The 13,468-nt window shown below is 47.4% G+C and overlaps 2 protein-coding genes across 2 annotated transcripts; one reads left to right on the top strand and one right to left on the bottom strand.

The window, feature by feature from the left end:
• The first annotated feature begins 3,477 nt into the window (after nt 1–3,477).
• On the top strand, nt 3,478–5,460 carry LOC9633259 (LRR receptor-like serine/threonine-protein kinase FLS2). Its single transcript, XM_024675176.1, has one exon. The coding sequence runs from the start codon at nt 3,478–3,480 to the stop codon at nt 5,458–5,460; it is 1,983 nt and encodes a 660-aa protein (XP_024530944.1).
• A 3,907-nt stretch (nt 5,461–9,367) lies between these two features.
• Nucleotides 9,368–11,187, bottom strand: LOC112346353 (pentatricopeptide repeat-containing protein At4g02750-like). The gene is made up of 2 exons (XM_024675108.1): nt 9,659–11,187; nt 9,368–9,485 (listed from the first exon to the last, which is right to left on the bottom strand). The coding sequence occupies exons 1-2, from the start codon at nt 11,185–11,187 to the stop codon at nt 9,368–9,370; spliced, it is 1,647 nt and encodes a 548-aa protein (XP_024530876.1).
• Between the last annotated feature and the right edge of the window lie 2,281 nt (nt 11,188–13,468).

The following is a 13,468-nucleotide window of genomic DNA, read 5'->3' as shown; positions in this document are numbered from 1 at the left end:
AAAGGAAATGTTCTTTTAGAAGCAATCTCATACAAAGGAAGAAAGCCTTACTTGATTCCTTTTTTGTAAGATTTCATTGAAGCTATAAGCTTGCAGTTGCTTTGTTGTTTAGAGAGGGAGAAAGAAACATTGACAAGTTCAAAAGGGATTTAAATCAGAGTCTAGAGCTTATGGTATTTGGCCTTTGGGCAATGGTTAAATTGGGAGAGATAACTATATATGGGAATGAGGAGCACACAACTCAGCAAAATGAAGAACTTGAATGCTTAACTTCAAGGGTGGACGAAGGCACTCCACAAGGCTTAGAGAATGGAACCAAGTGCTACAGAAGATGGTAAAACTGCCTTATGAAATATTATGGAATAAGGCACTTACATCATCAACAAGTCTGGGAGGTCCTGTGTTGTTCTGCTTAACCTTTTTGAGGGGAGTAGCATACAAATCACGAGCCACCTCTGCACTGCCACATTTTCAACAATCTGCAAATAATGTACTTAAGAGGCATAGCAACAGATGGCAAGAAACTAAAAAGTATGATTTAGATAGTAAAGGAATCATAGAGCATTTTAGCGGAATTCCCGAGCAATTGCAGGCTTGAGAGGTTGCTTGTGTTTTAAGATGATATTGTGGGCACTTCAGTGGCTCGATGGTTATCTCAACGACAGGAGAACAAGAGCTACTTTCAGAGCTTAGCAGATAATCGAGCTTGGATGCGAGGTTCCGCTCAAATTCTTGCTCGCTGCTGGCCGAGAAAGAAGATGGTGATGAGTCACATCCAGCGATGGTAATACGAGGAAGATAGGCTGAGGGCCGAGCTTAGCTTAAGTGTACTTTCTATATAGTGATTCTAATTCTTTGCTCAGGGATGAAAATTAACATGACACTGCATGTGTTTGTGTTTGTCTGATCGGACAATAAGAGAACGAAACTTAGACAGTACTTTAGACAAATAGAAAAAGTAATGCAATGTTTTGATTTCCTGTGTGCAAGAGCATAGACTCTCAAGTGGTTTATAAGTTCACAAAGGGAAAATAATAACATAATACTGTGAATGTCTGACAGTGCTGCATTTTCAAGAACATGTCCACCAAACTTGTTGCCCTTAGCTCATAGCTTTTCTCAGGTAGGTTTAACGAAGATTGTCGTATGCTTGTCATTAAAGTCGCTCAGTGGCAGATCGCCAGTCTTGTCATTTATTCTTCAATCGTCCACTGTATATGTATAAGATGTTCACTCTATTATTATTTCAATCTTTTTGTCAATGGCCTCTGTCCTAGCTAGAATAGGCGGCGAGATCTTCACTACATACGTCTCAAACCACTAGCACGGTTACACATTGTTTTGTCCAGTTACTCTTAGCAGAGAATCACACTTTTCACAAATTTATCAGCGCACAACCAATACAAGAAAAAGGAAAAACGAAGAACACTCACTCAATCCATGGATAGTAGCTTGGAACGAAGCGGGAGCGCCCGAATCGTTCCAGTCGCAGAAGAAGAAGCGATAGAGATCGATGCCGACGAGAAGCGTCTCAACGAGCTGGGCTACAAGCAGGAATACCACCGAGTTATCAGTCCACTCCAGCAGTTTGCTTACACTTTCACTTACACTGCGCCGCTGGGATTCGTCACGGGTTACTACGGCTACATGTACTGCTACGGTGGTCCGGTTGCCATCTTCTGGGGGATGATCGTCGCCACTCTCGCCAGCCTTTGCATCGTTCTCGCCATCGCCGAGGTCTACTCCATCTTTCCGGCGCTGGGGAGTGTTTATTACTGGGTGGCGCAGCTCATGCCTGATAAGAAAGCGCACTGGCTGTCGTGGGGAGTCGGCTGGATCTACACTCTCGGAGCTGTGTGTGGAACCGCGCTAAATGAGTACCTTCTCGGGAAGTATGTCCAGTCGATGGTGCTTCTCAGTACTGGAGGAGCGCAGAAGGGAGGATTCACCCTGTCGAATTATCAGGCAAGTTGTCAAAAACCAAGAGTTATGGAAGACGAGAAAGTACCTCTGAATTTTTCTCTTAAGGTGGTGCTTGTCACGGCTGGATTTTTCGTGATCCATCTCGGAGTGTCGGTGGTGAGTTCGAAGTGGCTGGGATACTTGAGCTGCGTTGGAGCCTGGTTTCAGCTAGTCTCCACTCTCGTTGTCGCGGTGACGCTCATCAGCATAACTCCCAAGTTCCAGAGCTTCCAGTTCGTCTTTACGAAGTTTGTCAACGCTCCAGGCCAGGGGATCCACAGCAAGTCCATGGTGGTAGCGCTCGGCCTTCCTTACTTGCAGGTAGGATGATCCAGAACTTCTGAATCCGGGTAGAGTTCTTTCTTCTTTCTTCGCAGGCGATTCTCACGGGATTTGATGTCGGATCGCACATCGTCGAGGAAGTGAAAACTGCGGCAATCGCTGGGCCAAGAGCGATGGTGAGGAGCGTCTACGCCACAGCGGGAGTCGACTTGATGCTACTCTTGGTCATGACTTTCTGCATCGTAAATCCGGACGACCTTCTCTCGGAGGACACAGCAACCGGTAAAGTTCTCGCAGCAACTGAAGTTTTCTCCTCCCAACTTTCCTTGATCTTCCAAGCTTTCCACAGGAGGAGGCAATGCATCCGGCGGCATCCAGCTCTTCTATGACTGCTTCCAAGCTCGATACAACCACGGCACTCTGGGAGCAGTGATCTTCACAGGCCTAGCAGCGGGGTCACTGTTCTTCGCCAACATCATCAACGTGACGCTCACAGCAAGATGCGTAAGTTTTCTCCTCCACCACCACCTTCTTTTCCCTGTCCTGGACGTTCCTCTAGCAATCCAAGTAAGTGATCCATCTCTCCATCTATAGGTGTACGCCATGGCCAGAGACCTGGGACTTCCATTCCACGCCACTCTAACCAAACTGACCGCTCGCGAGAAAATCCCTGTCAATGCCACCATCGCCACCGTGATCGCTGCCTTCGCCGCCACGCTCCCATCCCTGGGAAGCGAGGTAGCATTCACGGCAATCGCCGCCATGTCCACAGTCACAGCCTTCATCCCCTACACGATCGTGTTGATTTGCAAGCACCTGGTGAGGAAGAGGGATCTTCCTCCCGGCCCCTTCTCGCTGCGCGGCTGGGGAGCATACCTGGGAGGCGTGGGAGCGATGTGGGGAATGGTGATCACGCTGCTCTTCTGCCTGCCGCCTACGCTGCCCATCCGGCTCGCGACCTTCAATTACACGGCGCTATCGCTGGCGGGGACGCTCGTCGCGGGGATCGCCTACTGGATCGCGCACGGGAGGCACACGTACGCCGGCCCTCGCAGGACCATTTGAGAAGAACATTCCCAAAAGAGAATATGCTATTAGGTCAATATATTCGTTTTGTCAGCAAGAATGACTTGACCACGTGATTCTTTGACGAATTTTCAAACTTTATTGACCCACGTCCGTGCACGGCCAAAACTCCACCAATAATGCTTCAATTCAGCCAAGCTTTTGGATATGGCGCCCATGCTTTTGCTGTTTTTCCTCTGCGCATTAGTTCATTGCCTCCGGGCTGTAACAGAGGTTGAAGTTCTTCTCGATTTCAAGAAGAACATCATCAATGGAGCATCCCTTTTGCCCGATTGGAATGCCGAGAATTCGACCCTGTTCTGCAGCTGGAGAGGCGTATTATGTGACGAATCCGGTGCCTATGTCACGGCTCTAGAACTTCCTGGCATGAACTTGACGGGCAGGATCACCAATCAGATCGGCCATCTTTCGTCCCTAAAAGGCCTAGATCTCCATGAGAACAACTTCTTTGGTGAAATTCCTTCGAGCCTTGGGAACTGCTCGAAGCTCTTCTATGTGTATCTTTATGCGAACCATCTGTCGGGTGCAATCCCCGCAAGCCTGGCGTTTTGCGACTCTGGCCCAATCCGGCACCTGCTGCTGAGCGACAATTCTCTCGAGGGAAGTATTCCAAGTTCCTTCTGCAACACGTCTAGTATGGTCATCAGATTGAGCCTTCGCTCCAACAAGATGAATGGCAACTTGTCATGCAAGCCACAAATTATTCGTCACCTTGATCTTTCCCACAACAGATTCACTGGATCTATACCTGATAACTGGACCGTCAACTATCTAGATCTATCATACAACTCTCTCTCAGGGACAATCCCGGCAAGATACTCTGATGCAGTGATTCTCGACCTCTCCAACAACATGCTCTCGGGAGAGATTCCAGCTCCAAACAACAACTGCTTCTGGCTGCAGATATTGGATCTCTCTTACAATCGTCTAACCGGTACGTTCCCAGAATCTCTTGGGACTTGTATGCACCTTCATATTCTCAATGTTGAGCGAAACCTCATGGCTGGAGAGATATCCTTGAACTTCAGCGGGCTCGGAAATCTTAACTCCCTTCAACTCTCTGGAAACCAATTCAGCGGTCTTATCCCGAGAAGTTTCTATTCTTTCCCGGGCAGGCTCGACTCAATGGAAAGGTCACCTATTGACACAAAGTATGTCTACTGCAACTCTGGTCTCTTGCTCCTGGATCTGAGTTATAATAACTTCTCTGGCACATTTCCAGAGATATTTTGCACCTGGCACTGCTTGAAAGTTCTCCTCCTCTCTTCCAACCAGCTGTCCGGAACGATACCAAAGTGTATAGGCAACATCAGCAATGCCAGGGTGATCGATCTGTCCAGCAACAAGTTCTCAGGGGAGCTCTCCACCACATCGTTGATCAACCTGACGGCGTTCAGGTCAGTGTCGAATTGGAGCATTGGATGGTACAGCTTTCTCAACCTTGGGGACAACTCTGGCACTGAAGCGGACGACTTCACCGCATATGATAAGCCTTTCGACTTCAACGTGAATGTCAAGGGGCGTCGATCCACGTACCAGAAGCTGAGCGATTCTTTCACCATGTTTGACGTCTCCAGCAACTTGCTTCGAGGGCACATCCCACCATTCGACCACCTCCAAGGTCTCATGCACTTGAATCTCTCCTTCAACAAGTTCGATGGGCAGATCCCTCGGGAGCTATCCGGTCTCAAATCCCTCGAATCACTCGACTTGTCCAGCAATGCCTTGTCTGGAAGTATACCTCCAGCCCTCGGCGAGATCTCATCGTTGTCAAGCTTCAATATTTCCCACAACAACTTGAGTGGTCGAATTCCAAGTTCCGGAAACCTCAACACTCGGTTTGTGGAGGCGGCATTTGATGGTAACCCTCTACTGTGCGGAGCACCACTGCCACCTTGTCACGTCCCAAGCTCAAGTCTATCGCCCAGGAGCCCGGTTATCAATGTAAGTTCTTCATGGGACCAAATCATCGCAGAGAATATTGCTTTCTATGCGGCAGTGGCCACTGGTTTTTCTATTTCACTGAGTTGTGTGCTCTTCACAAGGATTGGGGTGCTCCTGGAAAACTTCATAAGGTCAGTTCTGTACAAATCTCTTTCGATTCATCTTAGAAGATCGAGAGTGGTATGAGTTCCAAACTAAAGATGAAATGAAAGACGATGGTGTGATGAATGAAGGCACTGGCGGAGCTCATCAGGGAATGCAAGAGCGTCGCTGAGGCACGAGAATTCCACCGCCACATTGTCTCCACCGACTTGACGAGCTGCGCTCATGGCGTCTACCTCTCCAACCTCCTCATCGACGCATTCGGGCGATGCTCCAGCGTCCAGGACTCCTGCATCGTCTTCCACTCCCTGCGCCCGCGAAACTTCTTCTCCTGGCGATCGCTCCTCGCGGCCTGCCTCCACGACAGCCTCCTCGCCGAGGCGGCACAGATCCTCGCAAAGACGCCGCAGATGGACGTCGTCGGCGGCGCTTCGATGGTGGGAGCGCACGCGCAGAGCGGCGATCCCGACGCAGCCAAGGCGGGGTTCGATCGCATGCCCTGCCCGAATTGTATCACCTGGACGGCTCTTCTCTCGGGATATGCCAGGAACGGGCATTTGGATCGAGGAAACCCCCACAGCCACCAAAATTCCTTCGAGGTTGAGTGTAAATTCCATAAGGGATTCATACTCATTGAAACCATAAAGCCACAAGAGGATGGAATTTGGTCCTGGAGAAAATATCAAGCTCAACAATACTGAAGGAATCTGGCAGAGAAAAGAATGAATAACAAACCCTAAATTCGGAAATGACGTATACAGAGTGTATTTTAAGAAATGGTCTAGTGGTATGATTCTCGCTTAGGGTGCGAGAGGTCCCGAGTTCAATTCTCGGAATGCCCCATTATCTTATTTCTTTTAGAAGAGAAGGCTTCTTTGGCGCCACGCCCAAGCAATGACTTGCCACCGAAGAAGAAAGTTGTAAGAAAGGATCACACACGCCCCATAGAGTGCCCACACGCAAATCACGAATGCAACTTTGCCCGCCACAAACACGCACGCCGCCGCCATAGCCGACGCCACCGCCGCCCCTACCTTCTTCCAAAACGCCACCGCATCGTCGCCCCAATCGCGGCCACCTCCATCCCCACGCCGCTGACGGCGGCGGCGGCTCCTCTTGCGCTTCCTCTCGATCTTCTTCACGCCCAGAACCTCCACATCGATTGATTTGAGATCATCTCTTTCTCTTCTTCCTCTTCTTCCACTTTTCCTTGGGGATTTCGATCCGCCCTTGCCCTCGCTTGAATCGCGACGCTTGCTTCTCCTGGACGCGCTCCTCGCCATCCTCGCGGGGGAATTTTCCCGCCCCTTCATAGCCCTAAACTTGAAATTATTAGGGCAAATGGCGGAGCTCCAGCAGAGCCGCGATGGGTGATCCTCTCCTCTGCTCGCGGCAATCGGCCACACGATTCGTCCAATCACAGTGGTGCGGCGGCAATCACAGCTGCCCGTTTTGCAGGAATCACGAGGGGACGAGACATTCGCATTCCGGGAGAGCGAGCGCTGGATTGGAGCGTCCGTTCCTGCTGTGGATTCTTCGCTGCCGCTGTCGCGCGCTGGACTTGGATGACATGAGGAGGTCGTGAAAGCCGATCTTCGAGATCGCTCAAGGTTGATCGATCAGTCATCAGTCATCGTTTTGGTGGCGCCCTTTGAAGCTCGCTTCCCGTTCGAGACGTGGATTATTCCCATCAACCATAGTTCCAACTTTGAGAAGACGAGCGATTCCAAGGTGATGATTCTTCTTTCTTTCTTTTGGTTTACTCTCCACTAACGCATGCATTCTCGTGTATAGATCGGGGATTTGGGGAGATTACTTCATCTAACATTGAAAAAAATAGTGCAGCAATTTCCAGGCGCTCCATACGACTACGTGCTTTACAACAATCCTTTCTGCAAGGAAACCAAGACGGAGTATTTCCGCTGGTACATTGCAATCCTCCCTCGACTGGGAGTGCTGGGAGGCTTTGAGCTTGCCACTGGTTGGACCATCAACACGGTGGCTCCGGAGAAAGCCGCTCAAACTTTGAGGGAGTGCGTCCTCAAATGATCTGGTACATGGTTAAGAGTTTCTCGCTAGAACAGTATCTCTAACAGCTGGTGATTCTTCGTTTCAGGTGCGGATTTTTCTTATCATTCAAGCAATGCTTGACAATTTTTCTCGGATTGTAAGAGAGGTAAATAAATCAATCGAACAGTTTCTTCTTCGATGGTTCCATTCGCACAGACTCTTACAGGTTCGTGACTTTCATGCTCACTGTGCTCTCTCAATTGAGGTAAGCTCTAGCATTGTTCGCATTGCATTAAGAGCTTGCTCGCTCTGCGTTCTTCCATTCTCTTGACCTTTGCTCTTAGTTTTTTGACGGCTTCTCACAATCCTCGTGTACATGGTTTTCTATTCTAAAACTCGCAGTGACAAATGACACTGAGCGATTCTATAAACTATCTGGTAAGATTTTTACATTGTCATGGAATGAAGAACGTGGACGATTTATTTCTCTGTCGATCTCCTTTTCTCTTCCATTTGATAGGGAACGAACGAGACCATAGCAGAATCCTCGTGTTGGTAGCGACATACGATGGCCTTCTAGATCAAAGAATCACTGTCTTATCGATCAAAGAATCGTGCATACTGGAGTTAAATCGCAGAAAGGTTAGTTGTCTTGACTGTTCCTCACTCTCAGAAGGAATCTTTGTTCAGCGTACGAAGAGTTTGTTCCTGGACTGCAGCACAACGATAACAGCAGGGTTCTTTTGAGTTTAGGGTAGGTTTTAAACATACTTAAGGCTTCTTGAACTCGGTCTTTTGGCTCCAGCGATCGCATCATTCCAAGAGTAAGCCATTGTGCTCTTTCTAATGTTGTAATTGCTTCTTTCAGACCTTGCAGTGTAACCTTCATGATCCCAATCAACGGGGGTATGGTTATATTGAAACATACCCCATTCCTTGCGGGATTGCACTGGGAGACCTGTCAGTCTCTCTTGTGCATTTATCTCTTGCATTGGGAAGAAGAATCTGGTCGTGGAAACTTATTTGGGTGGAGTAGCTATTGCTTTCATCCTGTTTACTATGTATGATCTTTAGCAAATTTCTGCACTTGCCATAGCTATCTCATTTGGGTACGATACACTCTATATTTCAAGAAAAAGATAATGTTTTGAATTTCAGTGGGGAACTCCTAAAGCATCAAATAAGTCTTTGATCATCTTATGTTTGGTGAATGGTGTCATCAGTGGTAAATGGCTCTATGTTAGTGTGTTGAACATATGATGGTTAGTATATTTATTTTATTACTTTCTTATCAGATGTTGAGTATATTAATAGGTCTTTGGAAACTTTTTTACCACATGGCTTATAAGCTACCTTTTAAATTATTATCGTCTAAAACTTTTTTGACCATGAATAAAACTTTTTTGATGTTTTGTCATCTTTTATAAATTTATTAAATTTGTACGAATAGTTTGTTTTCTTGTAAAATAGTTAAATCTCTCCCACTTACGCATATCCAGCCCATTTCACTCTAGAAAATTGGAGCATGAGTGATAAGCTTGCCGCTTCTGCTGCCTATTCCCGAGACGCCATTGGAATGAGTGAAGCAAGCTCGTAGATGCCTTCCGGTGCTTGCAGCAACGTACGCATTGCCAATCGTAAATTCAAGGAGATAGTTGCAACAAACGCCTTTTAAAAAAACAACTCATCTAGCTGCTACTCATTCTATTATATATTCTCGCCAAAGTTATTCCATGCTTGGGATCTTTGTCAAGCAAGCTAGTTTTGAAGATGATATTGAACTTGGACGACCTCCTGCAACTAAGCCTTCTTTTCATCGTTATCTGCAACTAGATGGGGCGCCAGCGAAATTCGAAAAGAAACAAACCTCTTCTCAACAGGCCAGTCTGCGGTTGCAATCACCGTCCCGTACTTGGCTCTTCCCGATGACAAGCTGCATTTCAGTGTCCTTGTACAGAATTGATCAGCGGCTTGAAACCTATTAAGATAAACCGACGATCATTTCTTGCTCCATATCAATGCAGCTTCTGATGGCGACCGAGAGCGAGCCCTCCTTGCCATTCTCCACTCCTGCCGCCCTTGCTTCTGCTTCTTCTGCTCTTCAATCGTCAGGCAATCGCGTAACAAGAAACTTACCCGCTTAGATGTCCGATGACCGAAATAGATAGAACATGAGCTCACATATGGTATTCAAAAGCTATGATTAATTCAGGCAAAGTTTCTCCATTCTTATGCCATCAAATTAGTCCCAAATCAACCAACAGCAACACACATTCTTGTTTCGTTATCCATGTCAACTTTAGAGGATGACAATGAAGTGCTAGACAAATCGGCCAGCAGCGAGCACGCAGCAGAGTTCCCAGGATCCAGCGCCAGAACTCCTTGCGCCGCACGAGCTCCCCTCGCAAGATCATTGTGGATCCTACACCCTCCAAGCAAAGCCGTCCACTCCACAACATCCGGCTCAAACGGCATGCTATACACAAGCTCCTCCGCATCGCCCAAATGCCCAGCTCGTCCGAGGAGATCAACCAGCGCGCAATAGTGCTCCCTGTGAGGGCAAACTCCATAGTCCGCCACCATTGTCACAAAACACGCGCGTCCATCGTAAACAGTCCCGCCATGGCTACACGCCAGGAGAACGCACGTAAAGCATATTCCATCCGGATCTATCCCGTCCAGGGAGATCTCCCGGAAGAGCTCCAGCGAACTCGCGAGCTCCCCGTCCTGGGCGAGCGCTCCCAGCATTATACTCCGCGTGGGGGCATCGTGGCAGGGCATCCCATCGTACACGTGTTTCACATCCGTGAGACGGGCGTGCCTGCTGTAGCCGGTTAGTACGGCACCGTAGGTGGCCAAGTTGCGGTACGGCATGCGCTCGTATGTGGCCAACGCTTGCACCATATGCCCGTTCTGGGCATATGCGACGAGGATGCTGGCCCAGGACACCACGTCACGCTCCCGCGAGGAATCAAAGATTGACTTTGACTCGTCAACGCTGCCGTAGCTCCCGGAGGTGTTGACCATGGCGTTCCAGGACGCCGTGTCGTGGCAGGGCATCTTGTGGAAGAGATTCCTTGTCTGGTCAAGATACCCTTTCGCGGCATATGCACCGAGAAGAGTGGTCCACGCAGCTACGTCGCGAGAGGGCATGCGATCAAACCAGAGTTTCGTGTTGTCGATGCTCTCGTTGATGGAATTCTCGCCCAGTATTGCCGTGTAGACATCTTTGTTCCAACCAGGCATCAAATCGAAGACTCGTCTCGTTTGATCCGAGCTTCCAACTTGGCAAGCTGCCGAGAGAAGGGCATACCACGCAACGATGTTCCTCATCGGCATGGAGTCAAAGAAAACGAGAGCCTCGTCGATGAGTCCCCGCTCGCAGTAGGCTCTCAGGATTGCTGTCCAGGCAACGAGGTCCCGGAGCGGCATTCGATCGAAAACACGCTGTGATTCCCGCAGCTGGCCCCCGTGGTCGTAGCCAACCTGCAAGATTGTCCACGACACGACACTGCGATCGCGCATCGCGTCGAAGAGTTTCTTGGCCTCCGCGACGCAGCCGCCGCCGTATGCCTCGAGCATTGTCGTCCAGCAAACGGCGTCCCAGAGCGGCATCACGCTGGACACAAAACTCGCCTTTGAAAAATGCCCATTTTGGGCAAATGCTACGAACATGCTAGTCCAGGAAGAAACATCCCGCTCTTGCATTTGTGAGAAGATGTCTTCGGCTTCAGCCTCAAGGCCGACTCTCGCAAATCCAGCCAGCATCGAATTCGAGGAGCCCAAGTGCCACATTGGCATCGCGTCGAAGATCATCTTTGCTCGATCCAGATGCCCGTTCCTGGCATATCCCGAGAGAAGCGCCGTCCAGGTGATACAATTCGGGCAGGGCATGCGATCAAACGCCGCCTTGGCTGCGTCGAGATCGCCGCTCTGCGCGTACGCTCCCACCATCGAAGTGCCCCCGACAACGTCCATCTGCGGCGCCTTCGCGAGGATCTGTGCCGCCTCGGCGAGGAGGCTGTTGTGGAGGCAGGCCGCGAGGAGCGATCGCCAGGAGAAGAAGTTCCGAGTGCGGAGGGAGTGGAAGACGATGCAGGAGTCCTGGACGCTGGAGCATCGCCCGAATGCGTCGATGAGGAGGTTGGAGAGGTAGACGCCATGGGCGCAGCTCGTCAAGTCGGTGGAGACAATGTGGCGGTGGAAACCTCGTGTCTCAGCGACGCTCTTGCATTCCCTGATGAGCTCCGCCAGTGCCTTCATTCATCACACCATCGTCTTTCATTTCATCTTTCCTTCTATTTGATATTTACTCTCGACGTCGATGCTCTTAACATGAATCGATAGAGATTTTTTTTATGAAGCTTTCCAGGAGCATACCAATGCTTGTGAACAGCACACAGACAAGTGAAATGTAAAAACCAATGACCCCTGCCGCATAGAAATCAACCTCTCCACAATGATCTCGTTTGGGCTCCTGGGTAGTGAGCAAGGTGGCAGTGGAGCTCCACACAGTAATGGGTTGCCACCAAATGCCGCCTCCACAAACCGAGTGTTGAGATTGCCGGAACTTGGAATTGGACCACTCAAGTTGTTGTGGGAAACATTGAAGCTCGACAGTGATGACACTCAAGTTGTTGTGATGAACGCCTTAAGCACTCGCTCTACCTGGTCGATAGGAAGCTCCGCGAATTGGATTCCATGCTCCGGCGTCTTCACGACCACCTCATGCGATCCAAATCCAGAGCGCCGGCTTCGATGACAATCCTCATTGATCGTGCACGACGGCGACAGCGAAGAATCCACAGCAGGGAATGCGTTGTAGCCTGTCTCGTGCTCGTGATTCCTGCAAAACGGGCAGCTGTGATTGCCTTAATCTTTCAAAAATAACTTAAAGTTTAGGGCTATGAAGGGCCCTGGCGAGGAGCAGGAGGCGTCTAGAAGATCGAGGGATCAAGATCCAGAAAGAAAGGAGGAAGAAGAGGAAAAGATGACCTCAAATCGATTGATGTGGAGGTTTTGGATGTGAGGACGATTGAGAGGAAGCCCAGGAGGAGGCACCGGCGATTGGGTCGACGATGCAGTGGCGTTATGGAAGAAGGTAGAGCTGGCGATGGCGGTGGTGTGCGGGGCAAAGTTGCATTTGTGATTTGCGTGTGGGCACTCTAGTTTGCAATTTTTTTTTACAACTTTCTATTCACCAAAGAAGCCTCCTCTTTTCAAATTTACAATATAATAAAAGCAAGAAAAAGGGACATTATGAGAACTCTTGCACCCTAAGCAAAATCTATACCACTAAACCAACCTTGAAGACTTTAAAATTTATTATAGTTCTAAGGAAATATGAAAGAGATAGAGTTTAATTTGATATTTCACAATAATAGCACTTTAACATTTTACATATAAATTTACACAATTGAACTATTAATTTTTGTACTTTTCAATTTAATTTAATTAATTAATTAATATTGTTATAGTCCAATAGTTTTTTATTTTATAATCTTTTTTATATTTAGGTTCTTTACAGTGTTTTATGAGTATAAAAGCTTTTATAAAAATAATTCCTTGACTTAAAAGGCATTATGATGGTTACAATCATGTCGTTACCTCTTCAACTAACTTTTTTTTATAAGGAAGAATTATATACTACAATAGAAAAAACTTCAATAAATGATTAAAATTTTAAAATTTTATTAATGATAATCAACTATTTTGTTTTTAAAAATAAATTTAAAACTCACAAATAAAGTATAAAATGTATTTAAAATATTCTTGGATAAAAACTATAATGATAGGTTTAAATTACTTTTTTAATCACTTTTTATATGTGTAATTTCACTGAAAATGTATTTTTTATTTTCTAAAGATATAAATTATCTTTTTAATAATTTTTATATGCTCATGTTATTATTGATATTGCTTAGATGTATCCATCTTTAAAAGAACTAAAATTATAAAATGTTATTAATGAAAATAAACTATATGGTAAAATTTTGCATTTATTTTTATTTTAAAAATAAGTTTAAACCTCATAAAAAAGTTTTAAAAGTATTGAGAATATTCTTGGATAAAAAATTATATG

The sequence above is a fragment of the Selaginella moellendorffii genome, unplaced genomic scaffold, assembly GCF_000143415.4.
Source record: "Selaginella moellendorffii unplaced genomic scaffold, v1.0 SELMOscaffold_0, whole genome shotgun sequence".
In the NCBI taxonomy this organism is placed as follows: Eukaryota; Viridiplantae; Streptophyta; class Lycopodiopsida; order Selaginellales; family Selaginellaceae; genus Selaginella; species Selaginella moellendorffii.
This window is presented reverse-complemented; position numbering and strand designations above follow the sequence as displayed.

Excerpts from the sequence above, each read along its gene's own strand:
- LOC9633259 (XM_024675176.1), top strand. The coding sequence starts at position 3,478 with ATGGCGCCCATGCTTTTGCTGTTTTTCCTCTGCGCATTAGTTCATTGC.
- LOC112346353 (XM_024675108.1), bottom strand. The coding sequence starts at position 11,187 with ATGCCAATGTGGCACTTGGGCTCCTCGAATTCGATGCTGGCTGGATTT. Across the intron at positions 9,486-9,658 it reads ATGGATAACGAAACAAGAAT|AGCAGAAGAAGCAGAAGCAA; the intron begins GTGTGTTGCTGT and ends TGACGATTGAAG.